This window comes from Entelurus aequoreus, linkage group LG04, assembly GCF_033978785.1.
Source record: "Entelurus aequoreus isolate RoL-2023_Sb linkage group LG04, RoL_Eaeq_v1.1, whole genome shotgun sequence".
Taxonomy (NCBI): domain Eukaryota; kingdom Metazoa; phylum Chordata; class Actinopteri; order Syngnathiformes; family Syngnathidae; genus Entelurus; species Entelurus aequoreus.
Window position 1 is genome coordinate 17838241 of NC_084734.1, and position 20407 is coordinate 17858647.

The 20407-nt window shown below is 38.9% G+C and overlaps 1 protein-coding gene across 1 annotated transcript in view; it reads left to right on the plus strand.

Annotated features, from left to right (window-relative positions):
* Window positions 1-18723, plus strand: part of LOC133648154 (NBAS subunit of NRZ tethering complex-like) — a 279054-nt gene extending 260331 nt beyond the window's left edge. Inside the window, exons 29-30 of the mRNA XM_062043936.1 lie at window positions 16232-16308; window positions 18183-18723. Of these exons, the coding sequence (XP_061899920.1) occupies window positions 16232-16308; window positions 18183-18407 (302 nt within the window). The 3' untranslated portion in view covers window positions 18408-18723. The remainder of the gene's footprint in view (window positions 1-16231; window positions 16309-18182) is intronic.
* The last annotated feature ends 1684 nt before the right edge of the window (window positions 18724-20407 follow it).

Consider the following 20407-nt stretch of genomic DNA (forward strand, 5'->3'; position numbering starts at 1 on the left):
ATCCATGTCCAACCCCACTCACAAATAATACAGCTACTCACAATTCACATAATTACTTGAATTTTCGATGTTGCATTTTGTTTAAAAGTACAGTACTTACAAAAATGTCATTTATTAGCGGGGATATAATCTCACGGTAGGATATTTTGTTGGTATTAGGGCCACGGTACAATATTATTGTGTTATATGTCGCCCCAAAAATACTTACAAATGCCACAGTGTGTAAAATGAGTGTTAAGGATAAACACACTACTGTTGAACACCAACATAATGCTCAAATTTTCTAACAATATTTATTACTAAAAAACATGTACTTTTAAGTGCAAAAATAGTGCAGGAACATATACTGTTTCAAGTAAATATAAAAACAACTTACAGTTGAGTGTCTCTAAAGTGACAATGTAAACATCCAGTGTAAAACAATAATGTTAATGTTCACATGTGAAGTGAAGTGAATTACATTTATATAGCGCTTTTTCTCAAGTGACTCAAAGCGCTTTACATAGTGAAACCCAATATCTAAGTTACATTCAAACCAGTGTGGGTGGCACTGGGAGCAGGTGGGTAAAGTGTCTTGCCCAAGGACACAACGGCAGTGACTAGGATGGCGGAAGCGGGGATCGAACCTGCAACCCTCAAGTTGCTGGCACGGCCGCTCTACCAACCGAGCTATACCGCCCCATAATGTGCCTCCAATCTTTTCTTTTTGAAATCCTTGCGAATGTCAAAGGAAGGGAGGTCAAGGTGAGCAGTAATGTCTTGGTGATGATGAATTGTTTGAATCAGAGGTGTCAAACTCATTTTAGATCGGGGGCCACATGGAGAAAAATCTACTCCCAAGTGGGCCGGACCGGTAAAATCACAGCACGATAACTTAAAAATAAAGACAACTTCAAATTGTTTTATTTGTTTAAAAATAGAACAAGCACAATTGCACAAATCATAATGTTGGTTGTTTTTTTTTTTTTTAACAATTACCTATTGCGGTTAATAGTTGATATACTTTATTTGTCGTTATTTATCTTTTTTTAATACATTATGTGATAATGTTCATCAGTCAAGTCATTGGTGTTAAAGGCCTACTGAAACCCACTACTACCGACCACACAGTCTGATAGTTTCTATATCAATGATGAAATCTTAACATTGCAACACATGCCAATACGGCCGGGTTAACTTATAAAGTGCAATTTTAAATTTCCCGCTAAACTTCCGGTTGAAAACGTCTTTGTATGATGACGTATGCGAGTGACGTCACTAGATAAACGGAAGTATTGGTACACCTTTGAATCCAATACAAAAAAGCTCTGTTTTCATCTCAAAATTCCACAGTATTCTGGACATCTGTGTTGGTGAATCTTTTGCAATTTGCTTAATGAACAATGAAGACTGCAAAGAAGAAAGTTGTAGCTGGGATCGGTGTATTAGCGGCTGGCTGTAGCAACACAACCAGGAGGACTTACTTGGATAGCAGACGCGCTAGCCGGCGACCGCATGGATGATCGGGTGAAGTCCTTTGTCGCGTCGTCGAGTGCTGGAACGCAGGTGAGCACGGGTGTTGATGAGCAGATGAGGGCTGGCTGGCGTAGGTGGATAGCTAATGTTTTTAGCATAGCTCTGTGAGGTCTCGTTGCTAAGTTAGCTTCAATGGCGTCGTTAGCAACAGCATTGTTAATCTTCGCCAAGCTGGAAAGCATTAACCGTGTAGTTACATGTCCAGGGTTTAACAGTATTGTTGATTTTCTGTCTATCCTTCCAGTCAGGGGTTTATTTATTTTGTTTGTATCTGCATTTGAGGCCGATGCTATCACGTTAGCTCCGTAGCTAAAGTGTTTCACCGATGTATTGTCGTGGAGATAAAAATCACTGTGAATGTCCATTTCGCGTTCTCGACTCTCATTTTCAAGAGGATATAGTATTCGAGGTGGTTTAAAATACAAATCCGTGATCCACAATAGAAAAAGGAGAAAGTGTGGAATCCAATTAACCCTTGTACCTAAGTTACGGTCAGGGCGAAAAAAGATACGCCCTGCACTGCACTATAGTCCTTCACTCTCACTTTCCTCATCCACAAATCTTTCATCCTCGCTCAAATTATTGGGGTAATCGTCGCTTTCTCGGTCCGAATCGCTCTCGCTGCTGGTGTAAACAATGGGGAAATGTGAGCAGCACTCCAGCTTGTGACGTCACGCTACTTCCGGTAGGGGCAAGGCTTTTTTTAATCAGCGACCAAAAGTTACGAACTTTATCGTCGTCGTTCTCTACTAAATCCTTTCAGCAAAAATATGGCAATATCGCAAAATGATCAAGTATGACACATAGAATGGATCTGCTATCCCCGTTTAAATAAAAAAAAAATAATTTCAGTAGGCCTTTAATGTTCAATCTATCAAGATTAAAAAATTATATCAAAATCAAATTACAGGATGTTATTTATGTAGTTTGATAATTTTCCTCGACTGATGTACTAACATCATGTGGTTTATTTTGTGCATATGTAGCATAATCTACAAAGATACAAAAAATTGCTATTGCAACATCCAGTGGACACATTTAGAACAGCAGTTTCTTTCATTCAAAAATTTCAGGATAATTTTTATACTTAGCAAACTCATCCCGCGGGCCGGATAAAACCTGTTCGCGGGCCTGATCCGGCCCTCGGGCCGTACGTTTGACACACCTGGTTCAAATCTTTCCAAAATTATTTTTCTTAAGAGTGTATAAATACATTCCATCTCATTTAAAAAAAAAAGTTTCATAATTGCTCCAAACCTTTCAAAATATGCCCATATCTGCACTGATGCAGGTAAAAAAACTTACAACTTTGACTGAGATTGAGAAATTCATGATCATTTTCCACTATGCATTTTTAGTTTCTCCAAAATTAGTAATTTTCAGTCGTGTATTTTTATAAAGATGTTGTTTACCGCATGACAATCTTAGATAAAAGTACGTGTGGAGTAAAAAAGTGGTTGAAAAGTGCTGATCTTGGAAATTATGTGTGAAACCTTATCAGTGTTTTTTTTCCTTCTAGTCTTTTTTTGTGCAAAAGCAGAAATAATGTATGCTTTAAAGTCAAAGTTATCTATTGACTGTGTGTTTGTGTGTGTGTGTGTGTGCGTGTGTGTGTGCGTGTACGTGTGTGTGTTTATCCCTCTGGTAATTCCTGTCCCGATGGTATCAGTTGCTTTCGAGAAGCCTGTAATCAGCTCATTCTGAGGTGTATCTCATTGAAAGCCGGCGGCCAGTGGGAGGAAAACGAGGAAGAGGGCAGTCGCTACGCTTAAGAGAGTTTGTAAAGAAAAATGGTGCATGGCTCCGCCCCTGGGTTGCACACAAAAATCCTCCCTCGCAATGGCAACCTGTGTGCGGCCATGCTTGACTTTTTTTCCCCATGTTGTCTTTCACTGTTACCGCCTCGTTCTTCTTCGTGGGCACAAACCCCCCACTCCCTCTTGCCGTTTTTCTCGAGTCAGGGAATGACTCAGTCCTTGTGTGCTGTTTCTGATCCTCAGAGGTAATACCGTATGATTTAGTAAAAGCTCCAAATCAGCCTGAAAGACAGTAGAAGAGCATTCATCCTCACAATCACTGGCTAACATCTCCAAACTACAGAATTAATTAATGCATTTTTTCACTACATGGTGGAGCCACAGATGAAACAGCCAAAGTTTTATTTTGATGTTTCTTGGTTAGTTAGTAGGGCTGCACGATTTTGAGAAAAAACCCAATTGCGATTTTTCTTTCCAAAATTGCGATTCGATTTGCGATTTTTATATTCTATACATAAAAATGCGAAAATAACAAGTGTTACTTTTTTTTAGACTGTCAATCAACATATTCTTGTCTCAATGTGCCAGACATTAGAACGATATGCAATAATTTACTCATAAAAATATTTGGCTTTATGCAGACAGACTCAGAGCTTTTGTTTACATCAGGCCTGGGCAATTATTTTGACTCGAGGGGCCAAATTGTGAGAAAATAATGTGTCTGTGGGCCGGTATATCTATTTTTAGGAACACTAATACAAAACCTCACAATAATGTCTGATTGAATGCTAAAAACGTTATGGCAGACCGCCTTAAACAGAATGGAATTGTATATTTTTTTACTGAATTAGACATCCAGAATGTACATGAAAATACAGAATGTGGGATTTACAATATTAACTATGAACGATAAAACACTGAATATTGACAACATATGAACGTCACCCCCCCTCCCGATCGACATATTTTACAATCAAGCGAAACGCAACAAAAATGCAACAAACACAGCGAAATATGAACATGAAGGGTAAAAAAAAACCCACCTACAATCTGAAATATTTGATATATCACTAAGCTTAGAACTTTGTTGTAAAAATCTCCTTCCGTGTCTGTCTCTGACACTCGCATTTCAGGCTGGCCGCTCTGGAAACACTCCCCACCCACACTGCTTGGTGCCTTGTCTGAGCTGCTGTGACTTAGATGACCATAGTAACTAATTAGATTACCATAGTAACTAGTATATCATGCACAAGCGCAGATTCCGACCATTTAAATACTTTGTATCGTTCAAAACGTAAGGTAATTTGAAAACATCACTGCATATATTAATGTCGGCTTGAGTTTCGTTCTTAAAGATTAAAAAACATTTTTTTTGGTAAAGTTCGGCGGGCCAGATTGAAAAACTTATGTTGGCACATATTGCCCATCTGATTCAAATCTGAAATATTCCAACAACGAGACATTTGGTTTAGTAATCTTACTTTTGTCCTCCTAATTTGTGTTATTTTGCGGTACTACTCACTGGCGATACGCAAGGCTCTCTCTTTGTACTGTGAGTGTTGGCTGAGGCAAAGATTGTGAATAATTGAAAAGAGGGGTCAGTCTGTTCAGTTAATTCCACTGTTAAATAAACACAATCAGGTGCATAGAGCAATGCACAAAGACGTCTTTCTTTCTGTTTGAAGTAAGAGACGAACAAACGCAAGGCTTAAGAATTCTGATTGGCAAACACGTCTGTCACTCAGATGCTGTTGACAGCGGAGGAAAAAAACAATACATATCAGCCTCTTGCGGTTATTTACCACACTAATCAAAACCTAGATGTCGATTCGATTCTGATAATCGTGCAGCCCTATTGGTTAGTTAGCCAGGTTATTAGCATGTTAGCTAGAGCACACAAAACACTTGTTTAACTTGTATTTATTTTGTTTTTTAACATCCATAAAGCAGGGTTGCATTTGCTTTGCTTTTTTTTATTGTCACTATCCTCTATTTTTGCTATAATAAGGTTTTATTTGATCTTGAATAAATAGCTAAATAGTGAACAAAATAGTTTTTTTATTCTATTCCTGTATATTGTTTGTATTTATATACTGTGTTGGTATTTTTTAAATATTTTACATTTATTTATTGTACTTATGATACACAGAGGAAGGTTGCATTCACTTTCCTTTTATAAATTGTCCTATTTCCTATTTTTACCATTATAAGTTTGATTGTATCACGTATGAAATACAAAATAGCAAAAAAAGCATGCTCAATGAAATACAAAATAGCAAAAAAAAACATACTCATTATATTATATTGTTAAATATATAAGTATATGTTTTTGAAAAAACCAAAACATTTCCTACTTGTTTTACTTTAATTTATTGTCTTAACATGCACAGGCAAAGGTTGCATTAATTCTCACTGCTCATGCAAACATTTTATTTTATTATTCTTCACCTGAGTCTAGAGCACAAGTAATACTGGAAATTAGTTAGTTTGCCATCTTTATGCACAGATTATTCAACTGGGATTAGGGCCGGTTTGAGGCAGGCATATACATACAAACCCCGTTTCCATATATACAGTGCAGTGCATCTAAGGCGCCATTAATGCTGAAAGGTACATATAGGTTTTGGAGCAACATATGTTGCCATCCAAGCAACGTTACCATGGACGCCCCTGCTTATTTCAGCAAGACAATGCCAAGCCACGTGTTACATCAACGTGGCTTCATAGTAAAAGAGTGCGGGTACTAGACTGGCCTGCCTGTAGTCCAGACCTGTCTTCCATTGAAAATGTGTGGCGCATTGTGAAGCCTAAAATACCACAACGGAGACCCCCGGACTGTTGAACAACTTAAAGGCCTACTGAAATGAGATTTTCTTATTTAAACGGGGATAGCAGGTCCATTCTATGTGTCATACTTGATCATTTCGCGATATTGCCATATTTTTGCTGAAAGGATTTAGTAGAGAACATTGACGATAAAGTTCGCAACTTTTGGTCGCTGATAAAAAAGCGTGACGTCACAGGTTGTGGAGCTCCTCACATCTGCACATTGTTTACAATCATGGCCACAAGCAGCGAGAGCGATTCGGACCGAGAAAGCGACGATTACCCCATTAATTTGAGCGAGGATGAAAGATTTGTGGATGAGGAAAGTGAGAGTGAAGGATTAGAGGGCAGTGGAAGCGATTCAGATAGGGAAGATGCTGTGAGAGGCGGATGGGACCTGATATTCAGCTGGGAATGACTAAAACAGTAAATAAACACAAGACATATATATACTCTATTAGCCAAAACACAACCAGGCTTATATTTAATATGCTACAAATTAATCCCACATAACAAACACCTCCCTCCTCCCGTCCATATAACCCGCCAATACAAATCAAACACCCGCACAACACACTCAATCCCACAGCCCAAAGTACCGTTCACCTCCGCAAAGTTCATACAGCACATATATTTCCCCAAAGTTACGTACGTGACATGCACATTGCGGCACGCACGTACGGGCAAGCGATCAAATGTTTGGAAGCCGCAGCTGCGTACTCACGGTAGCGCGTATCCAACTCAAAGTCCTCCTGGTAAGAGTCTCTGTTGTCCCAGTTCTCCACAGGCCAATGTTTATCCAACTCAAAGTCCTCCTGGTAAGAGTCTCTGTTGTCCCAGTTCTCCACAGAACTGGGACAACAGTTCTGTGGACAGCTTGACTGTCATATTTCGGGAATGTAAACAATGAAACACCGGCTATTTGTTTGTGTTGCTGCAGCCGGCCGCTAATACACCGCTTCCCACCTACAGCTTTCTTCTTTGTTGTCTTCATTGTTCATTAAACAAATTGCAAAAGATTCACCAACACAGATGTCCAGAATACTGTGGAATTTTGCGATGAAAACAGACGACTTAATAGCTGGTCACAATGGTGTCCCAAAATGTCCGCTACAATCCGTGACGTCACGCGCAAACGTCATCATACCGAGACGTTTTCAGCAGGATATTTTGCAGGAAATTTAAAATTGCACTTTACTAATCTAACCCGGCCATATTGGCATGTGTTGCAATGTTAAGATTTCATCATTGATATATAAACTATCAGACTGCATGGTCGGTAGTAGTGGGTTTCAGTAGGCCTTTAAGCTGTACATCAAGCAAGAATGGGAAATAATTCCAATTTAGAAGCTTAAAAAATGTGTATCCTCAGTTCCCAAACGTTTACTGAGTGTTGTTAAAAGGAAAGGCCATGTAACACAGTGGTGAACATGCCCTTTCCCAACTACTTTGGCACGTGTTGCCGCCATCAAATTCTAAGTAAATTATTATTTGCAAAAAAAAAAAAAAGTTTATGAGTTTGATCATCAAATATCTTGTCTTTGTAGTGCATTCAATTGAATATGGGTTGAAAAGGATTTGCAAATCATTGTATTCCGTTTATATTTACATCTAACACAATTTCCCAACTCATATGGAAACGGGTTTGTATATGAGGTAACTAAATATGATTGGATTTCGTTTCTGACAACTTTTAGTCTTGTTTTTAATTCGTCGACACTGGTTTACTGAGGGGATGGGTGTGTGTGTGTGCATGTGAAAGGGTGAAAGGGGGCTAACTGGGATTGTTCTTCAGGGTTGTTTATTATCATGGTGAAGGTCCATTTGTAACAGTGTCCTCTAACTAATAAGCAGTAAGAATTCAACAATATCTGGTTATCCTTGTAAAAAATAGATAGCTTGTACTAAAACATCTTTCCTCCTCACATGTTTTCATTTTTTTTCTTTGCCTTTTTGCCACCTTTGTGTGATTACCATCCACAGCTTTGACTTGACTTTCCACTCCAATATGGAATATTCCCCCAATATTGTCTTGTATGCAGTGTGAGTCAAGGCCAGAGCGAGTTCTGCTAATGCTAAAACCCTACATAAGAGTGTTTTACAAATGGCAGCTATTATTTATTGCCACATTATACAGCCAAACATATGCACTTTCCGAAATATAGCCTTGTGACGACACTTTATGTAAGTTGAACATGCTGCAAACGACATGATATCAGCCGTAACAATGCAATGCACCGAGGAGAAAGTACTCACAGCAGCAGAATGTTCAAACTAATTGCACACGGTGATGTAAGCGCTCGAGGACACGCTCTCCTCTCTCAATGTTGTTGCTCCTCGATGTAGTCGTTGTTGCTGCTACAAGTTTACTGCATTTATAAAACCCAAGCTTGCTGCAGTGACTGTGAGCTTAAGATAAATAAACTTTTTTTTTTTTACACTTAGGCTTTCCAATAAAAAAATACTGGATGTAGAATTAATCAGTTCCAGGGTCAACCTGTCATCATCATACAACCTTTATTAGCTATGCACTAGCGTTTAACTTATTTTTACTGTTGCATGACAGTTAAGACTAAACAAGACCAAAATTAAAGAACACATTTTTTCATCTTCTCTTGACACGGATGCTTAAAGGACCCAGAGCGCCCAGATGATCAAAGTTTAACTAACAATTTTTTTTACTGTACGTTTTCTTTTCTCCTGAAAACGAATCTGGTAGTCATTTCTGTTAATTCGTTTTTGAGTAATCGGTAGATAACTCACTGTACGTGGAACTAAGGCTGGACGTTTATGGGAAAAATAATAATCATTGTTGTTTTGATTGATATTGAAATCACAATTAATAACACAATTTTCATTCATTTGAAAACCTGGGTATTTATTTTACCACCAAAAATCAACATTAAATATAATTTCAATGAACAATCACCTACAGTATAGTATCAAAAACAACAATAATTGAAATAAAAATAATAGGTACAACATTTATCCATCCATCCATCTTCTTCTGCTTATCTAAAGTCGGGTCGCGGGTACAGCAGCCTAAGCAGAGAAGCTCAGACTTTCCTTTTTCCAGCTACTTGGTCCAACTATTTCTGGGGGATCCTGAAGCGTTCCCAGGCCAGCTCCAATATGTCCTGGGTCTTCGCCATGGCCTCCTACCGGTTGGACAAGACGCCTAGGGGGAATTCTGACCAGATGCCTGAACCACCTCATCTGGTTCCTCTCAATGTGGAGCAGCAGCGGCTTTACTCTGAGCTTCTCTCGAATAATAATAATGGATTAGATTTATATAGCGCTTTTCTAGACATTCAAAGCGCTTCACAGAGAAGTGAGAACCCATCATTCATTTTTACAACTCATTCATTCATCATTCATTCTCCGGTGTGAGCAGCACCGGGGGCAAGGGTGAAGTGTCCTGCCCAAGGACACAACGGCAGCGATTTTTTTTTGGATGGAGGCAGGGAGCGAACCTGCAACCCTCAGGTTTCTGGCACATCCGCTCTACCCACTACGCCACGCCGCCCCTAAATGAATGAATGACAGAGCGTCTCACCCTATCTCTAATAAGAGAGAGCCCCGCCACTCAATGAAGGAAACTCATTTCGGCCGCTTGTACCCGTGATCTTGTTGTCCTTTCGGTCATAACCCAAAGCTCATGACCATAGGTGAGGGTGGGAAAGGTAGATCGACCAGTAAATTGAGTCTCTGCCTTTTGGCTCTGCTTTTTTTTCAACACGATGGACCGATGCAGGGTCCGCATCACCAAATCCGCCTGTAGATCTCACGATGCACTCTTCCCTCACTTGTGAACAAGAACCAAAGGTACTTGAAATCCTTCACCTGCGGCAGGATCTCGTTTCCAACCCGGAGATGGCACTCCACCCTTTTTTGGATGGGACTCGGACTTGGAAGTGCTGATTTTTTTCCCCAATCGCTTCACACTCAGCTGCAAACCAATACAGTGAAAGCTGAAGATTCTGGCCAGATGAAGCCAGCAGGACCATATCATCTTTTAAAAGCAGAGACCTAATCCTGCAGCCAACAAACTGGATCCCCTCAACGCCCTGATTGCGCCTAGAAATTTTGTTCATAAAAGTTGTAAACAGAATGAGTGACAAAAGTGTCCCACCCTTACAGGAAAACGGGTCCAACTTAAGTCAGACCACTAGAGGGAGCACTCCAAATGCTAGTTCCTCTAGGGACTCCAAAAAGAGTGGGTACTCAGAACTACCGTTTGGTGCGTAAGCACAAACAACAGTCAGGACCCGTCCCCCCACCTGAAGGCAAAGGGAAGCTACCCTCTCGTCCGCGGGGTTAAACTTCAACGTACAGGCTCTGAGCCACAAGGCTACAAGTATAGCCACCCCCGCTCGTCGCCTTTTACTGCTGGCAAAGCCAGAGTGGAAGAGAGTCAAGCCTCTCTTGAGAAGACTGGTTCCAAAGTCCGAAGTGAGACCTACTATATCCAGCCGGAAATTCTCCACCTCGTGCACCAGCTCAGGCTACTCCCCTCCCCCCCAGCGAGGTGGCGTTCCTTGTTCCAATAGCTAGCTTCTGTAACCGATGGTCGTACCGCCAAGGGCCCTGCCTTTGACTGCCGCCCAGCTCGCAAAGCACCTGACCTCTTTGGCCCCTCCTATGGGTGGTGAGCCATTGGAGGGATATTCAAAGCAATAAATTAAAAGAACAAAAGTAGCATAACTAACTATACAATTAAGTTTTTCCATTTACATTTTTTTTAGTTTCCTTTTTTTACCTTTTAAATGATTTTACCACCAAAAAGTGTGTGCTTTTTGTGTCATAAATACAATTGTATTCAATCATTGAAATAAAAATAATAGGTACAACATCCATCCATCCATCCATCCGTCCATCCATCGTCTTCAGCTTATCCAAAGTCGAGTTGCGGGGGCAGCAGCAGCCTAAGTACAAAAGCCTAGACTTTCCTTGTACTTGCTACTTCTTCCAGCTCTTCCCGGGGGATGCCGAGGTGTTTCCAGGCCAGCTGGAGGACATAGTCTCTCCGTGTCCCGGGTCTTCCCCGTGGTCTCCTACCGGTTGAACGCGCCCTGAACATCTGGGGGGCATTCTGACCAGATGCCCGAACCACGTCATCTGGCTCCTCTCGATGTGGAAGAGCAGTGGCTTTACTCTGAGCTTCTTGCGAATGACCGAGCTTCTCACCCTATCTCTAAGAGAGAGCCTCGCCACCCAACGGAGGGAACTCATTTCGGCCGCTTGTACCCGTGATCTTGTTGTCTTTTCAGTCATAACCAAAAGCTCATGACCATAGGTGAGGATAGGAACGTAAATCGACCGGTAAATTAAAAGCTCTGCCTTCCAGTTCAGCTCCTTTTTCACCACGATGGACCGATGCAGCATCTGCATCACTGCAGACGCCGCACTGATCCGCCTGTCGATCTCACGATCCACTCTTCCCTCACTTGTGAACAAGACTCCGAGGTACTTGAACTCCTTCACCTGAGGCAGGATCCCATCCCTAACCCAGAGATGGCACTCCACCCTTTTCAGGGCGAGAACCATGCCGAGGATCGGACCAAGGGCCCTGCCTTCGTCTGCCGCCCAGCTTGCAAAGCACTTGATCTCTATGGCCTCTCCTATAGGTGGGGATCCCTTTGGAAGGATAGTAACATCAACGAATTAAAATGACAAAAACAATATAAATAACTATACAAAGTTTTTCCATTTTGATTTTTTTTTATTTACTTTTTTACTTTTTAAAATTGTGTCATAAATACAATTTTATTCAATCAATCAATCAACATGTACGTACAGTATATAGCCCTCAATCACTAGTATCTCAAAGAGTTTTACAAACTCACAACGACCTCCCCTGATCTAAACCCACAAATGTTTGTTAATTAAATACAAAACTCCTCACATTTATTGGTGCAACTCATTTTCGGACAATTTTGAACAGTCTTTTAAGTCAATGCATAATAATTTTGTAAATGTATCAATAAGTGCTTTAAGTATGTTATGATTGTATTTTTTGAAACCTTTATTTTGTTAGCGCAGTTAGACCGGTGTTGGGTACAGCGCTGTTATTGTGAAAGGGGGAAGTGTGCTGCTGTTCTGAGATTAAAGCTGATGACGTGAGACTGTTTTAAAAAAAAAAAGAAGTTGCGACTGCAGTCCTGTTGTGATTATTGATTAGACATACTAGTGTTGTATGAAATAAAAATTAGCAACCATGATCAGATTCCAAACTTCGAGTTGACGTGGTCTTTTTTCACTCAAATGCTTACTCATTCATTTCGCTGTTAAAAGCTCAAGAATTTGCATGCATATTGCATGGCCTCTTAATTGTTTTTTTGATTATAATAGTTTTGTATTTGTGAGAAAATCTAAACTGAAATCGAGATTAAAATTGTATTAATTTGTTCAGTCCAGCTCTATGTGGAAAGTTCCCTTTCCATCGGTAGACTCGATATGCCGCCCCCTGTGATGTGGCATCGTGTTCAGAACTAGAGCCCATTTCCCAGCATAAACAGTGTGGATAAAGGCATGCAAAACTATTATTTTGATCACTTGATTGCATGTTTTTGTCACCTTGGTCCATGGTTACTTCAAAACTGATTTGGTTAACATGAGCAAATTAGAAATCTTAAATGTCCGTTCTTCTTTCTCCGTTTTTCCGAAGTCTTTCTCCCCCGTGGGCGCTCCTGATTATTGGCATCACATCTGGCTTGATTCCTTTACACGTTTTAAATCCAAACTCCGACCAAAATGCGTTTTTACAGTCAGGTTAAAAATTATCCCTGCTAATTACACTACTCTCACTTGGTCCGTCCTATTTTGCGTCAATTTGAAAGTAGAGGTCTATAATTTCCTTCTATTCCCATTATTTGGAAATGTATGCTGGCTGAAACCCTTTTTTAGTTGTATTGCTGCAACAATGCATCTGGCAGACATATTTGATCATTCTTTCAAATTCTACGCTTAAATATCGTAATTCGGGATGATGATGCTACCAAAACACAGTATACGCGGTATGAAATTGCCTCTAGTCTTCTATAGGTGACATCAGCAGGCTGATGCATGCCGGCCCACATTTTGGAGCTAAAAGTGTGCATTCCAAAATGTGCTGAAACTTGTTATAAAACAAGCCTAAAATCACTACTGTGTCTCTTTTGGGGGGCAATTTTACATGTGGCATCAATTTTAGGTCCAGAACTATGAAATAAGTGCCAATGTTGTCAGCATTAGAGGGGCCCTTTAACTGTCACACGTGTAAAAATAAGTAATGTACACACATTTAGGTTTGGTGGTTGCCTAGGAGGTTAGTCGCTTCTCACGCACACTCCCACAAATCCATGGACTCCAGCCATGTTGTACTAAGCCACCAGGACAGAGACGCTAATGTACAGCTCTCTTACATTACAATTAATTAACGTATTGTTGACTCCAGCTATATTGCCAGAACATGTGTGTTCATCTAGTCTACGTAGCCTACATCTTACATTTCCTAATTACATCATCATCATGGTCATCACATGTTAGCACCATCAATTGGGATAGCATCACACACACAGACACAAAAAATTAAAATAAAAATAAAAAACAGTACTTTTTTAGAATAGGGATTTCTAAGAACTAAGAACAGTGGTTTCTACCAGGCAACCAAACTTAGTTACATACATGATGCATTTTTCATAACATAGACACACGGTGCATAAGCAGATGGCAAGAAATATGATTTGCAGGTTGTAGGCGGAATTTTGCTGATTATTGGTGTTAAACTTCAGATAGTATGACTTTCCACTGGGTTTTACTGTACATTTGAAGTTCTGGCACCACTCCTGGACTTTTGAGCCTGTTAGTGTTGACGTTCCGCTTTAATGGCGGTCGTCAATATGGTTTGACTTTGTTTGAGAAGACACTCTCAGACAATTTATACATTCTCCAATCAGAACAATTTAATTCTGAGCTTTGAATGGATAGACTAATCTGTCATACTGGGGAACTTTAAAGTGCACTTAAGATATCTGGAGTGCACTTTTACGCAGTGTGTGTTTTAGTCTTTGAATACATGAATAGTCTGGAAAGAAGATGGATACAATCCCACAAATGAAGGAGAACAGTTTTTTTGTTTTATAATGATGCTTCTTGACTTTGCTTTTGACTTCGTCTAGTGTTGCCCTCTGACTGCTGCTGTCATCTGTATGCAGCAAACAAAGGTTGCCTGTCAAAAGTCTTCCAAGTATGCCAGTAATTTTGGCAGCTGTAACTCAAATCAGGATTCAATCCAGATTGATTCGTAGCACATTAACAGATTACGTGTTTACATGTGTTTACATGCATACATCTCAGTCAAACCGTATCCAGTTTAGACATATTTTTATTTTATATGTTTTGAAGCTTGAACTTCAAGACATGATGCAAATCATGTTTAATATAAAATCCACATTCATTTAAGTTTAGATGTGTGTCGTATACAATTTTATCTGCATAGCTTTGAAAAATACTTTTTTTTGTTCTTCAGAAGCTCTATGGTTAAATCGTCTTTAATCTTGATTTTTATCCAGATTGAGAATATGGAAATTGCACTTGCATAAAAATCTGCATGTAAAATCACAATTAACATCTTGAGATGCGTACCTCTCAGTCAAAACGTATCAAGTTTAGACATGTTTTGCTAATTTTATGGTCTGAAGTTAGAATACACAACTAGATTTATTCCAGGCTGAATATAAATGTGTGGTTTTAGATGTTTGTTGTATCAAATGTTCTCTGTTTTGCTTTGAAAAACACAATTTAGGTTTTGGTCCAAAATTATAGGTTAAACCATCTTTAAACCTGATCCAATCCACATTAAGAGTATATGCAAAATGTATTCTAAAGATAGATAGTACTTTATTGATTCCTTCAGGAGAGTTCCCTCAGGAAAATTAAAATTCCAGCAGCAGTGTACAGAATTGAGATCGAATTTAAAAAGTAAAAAGTAAATAATGGAAATATAATAGAAAATATTACAATAAGAATAAAAAGAAAAAGCAACAATAAGAATGAACATATAACAGTATGTTATATTAACAGATGTTGTATTGGATTGGTTTCAATCCATATTGTATTGTGGCAGTAATTTTAGCAATATAGCGTCTAATGTAAAATCCTCCTAAAGTCGCATATAAATTTTACATATGAAATCCCAATTAACGTGTTTAGATGCGTACCTATCAGTTAAACCCTATCCTGTTTAGCCCTATTTTGCTAATTCAATAGTTTTAGGCTAAAATGTCAAACCAGACTTAATTCCGACATAGATCTTTGTTATATCAAATCAAATCAAAAGTTATATGGTTTAACCAACCTTAATCTTGATCTGATCCAAATTGAGAGTACCTGCAAAGTCTGCCCTTTAGATGGAAGACTGGATTTGGTTCAATTATTAATATATTGTATTATGGTAGTCATTTTAACAATGTAGCATTTAATGTAAAATCCTATCAGTCAAATGTTATGTAGTTTAGACAAAATTTGCTATTTCCATGATCTTAAACTGGAAAGTCAATCCAAAATTCAGGCATTCATATATTAGCCATATCAAATCTTATCTGCTTTGAAAAACGCAGTTTGTGTGTTTGTCCCAAGTTTTAAAAATCAGATATAATCCTTATTTGATCTAGTTTGAAAATGTGGATTTTACCTTGTTTTGGCATTGAAATATTTGTCAAATCTTATCTGACTTGAACAAAATCTTCTATATATATAAACAGGATTTAATTGGTGGTAAAGCATATTGTAGTATAGCCGTAATCTACCAATGTAGTGTTCTATGCAAAATCCCCCCAAAGCTTTGTAAATTATTTACATGTTTAGATGCATACATCTAATTAAAAACCTATCCATAATTTGCTATTTTATTTAGGGCTTGAAGCTGTAACCTAAAACCTAAATGTTTAATCGAGATCACATCCAGTTTGTGTTATTCATTCATTTTCTACTGCGGTGGTCCTGGTTAGGATCACTGGTTGTTAATCAACTGTAAAAAAAAAAAAAAAATCAATATTATATATATATATATATTTCAAAATATGTATTTTTTAATAAACAATATTTAACATATATACATTTTTATTTGTATTTTTATTTTTTGTCATATCCAGTTTTGCTGCAGCTGGCTAACGACGCCTTTCCCCGGGACATGACGCTGGCGCTGTCCTATTTACTGGCCCTGCCTCAGGTAGGTGGATACACACGTCAAACACCAAGTGAAAGTGGAGCGGAATTTCCATCAGGCTTCAAATTCTGTCTACTATTATAGGAAGTTAACCACTGTAGAGGAAGTGTAAAAAGAAGGTTAACGCTGTATTTATATTTATATTTTTATAAATTGAACACAAATTCATGACATGCCAGGTCTACCTGTTCTACATAACTAAAAATAAGTCAATGCAATGTCCTTTAGGTTTGATGTGTTCTTGAGAGGCGAGTCTCTTTGCAGTGACACAACCACAAATTCAGTTCTGGACATTGTAATATTCAATGTCTTAAAATAAAGGATGTTGTGTCTTTCTGTACTGCAGCGCCATTCATTTAACAGTCAACTTGATAAACACGATAACCCATCATCGCTCATTCGTCGCGCGCCCTTATCTCGACTCGGGTTTTGTTGCTGATAGCGTGGAGACACTTCAAGGCTTCGTCGTCGCTCGAGCTCGATGATAGAGTGATCAGCACCTGACGTGGAAACCAAAGGCTGTCACAAGTGCTTTTTATTCCTAAAACTGACAGGACGAGTGGCGTACAAGCCTGGACAAAAAGTAATTGGACACCTGGCAGTTACATCTAAGAAGCAGTAACTTTATTCTGGATTAGATCCAGGATGTTTGGCAGCAAATTAATATAATCTGTTAAATCATAATTAAGGTGTTTAGATGCTTGGATCGTAGTCAAATCGTATCTAGTACAGACACAATGTGGTATTTCTATAGTATAAATCTGGAAGTTCAAGACAGATTTAATCCAGATCTGATCAATGTTTAATTTGAAATGCATTTTTTTTTCTCTTCGAAAAAAATTCATATATTCATTGATTTAGTTGTTTGTCATATCAAAGTTGATTTGCTTTGCATTCAAAAATGCAATTTGTGTTTTGGTCAGAAGCTTCATGGTTAAATTTTTAATCCTGATCTGATCTGGTCCAGATTATATCATGGTAGCAATTTAACGTTCAATGTGAAATCATTGTTGAATCTGATTTGAACAAAATCTAGTTTATGTACTCAGGGTAAGTAGTTGTAATGTCAGAGCAACTTTAATCCATATTTGATTCCGATCTATAATGTAAAACATGTTTATGGGTACCCAATTTGGTACTTTTATAGGTACTGACAGTCCGTCAGTTTGGGGCCAGGAAAAAACTTGGTAGCCACGATGAGCAAACATACACATGTTACGACACAGAAACCAAAATACTTTTAAAGGGGGGGGCATCTGGTGTCGAAGCTTCGGCCCTTCTGGCGCTGCCCCATCCGTTGCACCTCAAGGGGTTTAGTGGCAAAGGTGTGGTGGGGTAGAGGTATGTCTGCATATCTGTGTGTGGCAGTACATGGAGTGTGTGTGTTATGATGTTATGCAGTTAGCGATTCAATTCTGAGATCACCACAGCCTGTGTGCCCACAGCTCTACTAAAAAACAAAAACAAAAAAGAGCCCATTTAACCTAATGGCAAAGAACATAAAGCACAACACTGTTAAATAAAATATTATGTATATGTTTTTAAACAATTAACATTTATTACCTCATCAATTCAAATGGAAATGTACCTATCCCTACATAAATTTCAGCTAGAGTATTTCAGATACTCTAGCTTCAAACCACTTTTCAACTGGATTTGCTCTCGACTGCGCTTTGGCAGCGATTCAATTGAACATGTTTTGATGGCAAGTCATAATTTTAATTATACAGCGCTGATTCACAATAACTGTCAGGGTGCTTTCCACCCATGAAAAGAAGCCAAATGCGCCCTAATCAGTCAGCACTTTGGCGATGGAGGCAAGGAAAAACTCTTAATAAGAGAATTAAACCACAGCTTCCTCTTATTCTCAATTCAAGGTCCTGGACGCCAACATGTGCTTTGACAAGCAGTGCCACTCTGCCCTTTCCCTCCAGCTGGCGGCATACTACTACTCCCTGCAGATCTACAGCCGCCTCATGCCCTGCTTGAAGGACAAGCACCACAGTCTCTACCAGGTCAGTGAATGCATCACTTTCTCCTCTCATGTTGTTTGTGTGTGGGCTGTTGATGATGTGAGGCAGAGAGTGAGTTTGCGTGAATAGGCCTTGATTAAAAACGAGACAGCGTGTTATTTATTTTCCCCCCTCTAAGGACTGCATTTTGCTCAAGAAGAATAGCGGATAGCAGAAAGCAGTGTGGTTTTGTTGGAATATAAATTAGCGCGTCATCTGCATTGCATTTTGTAGCCGTGTGGTGGAAATGGGTCGCTTGTGGAGCGAGGAGCCTTGATGCAGACTTCAAATGCCACCATTGAGTCCCATTTAGCAATCTTAATGCTCTTTCAGTGTTACTGAGTAACTAACATATATTTTTCATGTCCTCGTGCTGGACTTACCATGAAACAAGGCCATAGGCCAGTGGATCGAATCACTGACAATTTCATCCCCAAGAAATAAAATGTAAAAATTAATGAGAACAATAATTGTGGAGTAATCTTTTTAACCAGTTTCCCTGCAAATTTAATAAATACGATTCAAAAGGTTAATTTAAACTACTTTGAACACTAGAACACTTGCATTTGTTGTTTGTCCCTGTTTCCAAAAAGTAGAATTTATCATGAAATAGCATTATTTAAATCCTTCAGAAATATTATATTGTTTTTACATATGTTTTATACTTCTTAACCCAACTGCACTTTGTTTATGTTCTTTATAAAAGTCGTGTCCCTGGGTTTTCACTCAGTCCTGTTACCCTAACACACCCCTCTAAAAAGTCACATGGTCCACAGGAAGTTGCATGATTTAAAACAGGGGTCGCCACACCGTCGATCGACAAGAAAACATTTTTATGACATCAGTGCCACCCCTGCCCGGAATATGACCAACAGACCCGCAAACAGAGACATATTTTAACTTGTTATGTTTGCATGACGTGCACATCTAAAAAAAATAAAAATAAAAATAAAAATTTTAAGGTGCAGCAATGCATTAAGGCTGACTGTTGCAATGAATTGGACATTTTCCATTATCCAACTTCTAACAACTTTCCCCTGAACCACGACCACCAAAAAGCCAAATAGAGTCTGTGAACATTGCTCAAAACTACTGATTTTGTGTTGATTTATTGTGGATACGAAAGTAATATTGTAATATGCAAAGGCAGTGATACAGTGGAAGCTTGAATTACGAACTAAACTGGTACTTCAACATGGTTTATAAACCAAAAAGTTTTTATAGTGAAGCAGAGTTCCCCATAAGAATCAATGTAAACATAAATAATTGGTTGTAGCCTCGACAAAAGTCCCTAATATAGTACAAAACTGCACACTTTGAAGACACCATAATGTGTGTATATGTGTGTATATATGTGTGTATATATATATATATATATATATATATATATATATATATATATATATATATATATATACATATACATCAATCAATCAATCAATCAATGTTTATTTATATAGCCCTAAATCACAAGTGTCTCAAAGGGCTGTACAAGCCACAACGACATCCTCGGTGTCGAGTGGGTCTGACATAATATTGTGAAAGTCCAACACATCAGCGAAAGTCCAGTCCATGGTGGGGCCAGCGGGAACCATCCCGAGCGGAGACGGGTCAGCAGCGTAGAGATGTCCCCATCTGATGGACAGGCTAGCGGTCCACCCCGGAGCAGAGTAGAAAAGAAAAGAAAAGAAACGGCAGATCAACTGGTCTAAAAAGGGAGTCTATTTAAAGGCTAGAGTATACAAATGAGTTTTAAGATGAGACTTAAATGCTTCTACTGAGGTAGCATCTCTAACTTTTACCGGGAGGGCATTCCATAGTATTGGAGCCCGAATAGAAAACGCTCTATAGCCCGCAGACTTTTTTTGGGCTCTGGGAATCACTAATAAGCCGGAGTTCTTTGAACGCAGATTTCTTGTCGGGACATATGGTACAATACAATCGTCAAGATAGGCAGGAGCTTGACCGTGTAGTATTTTATACGTAAGTAGTAAAACCTTAAAGTCGCATCTTAGGTGCACAGGAAGCCAGTGCAAGTGAGCCAGTATAGGCGTAATATGATCAAACTTTCTTGTTTTTGTCAAAAGTCT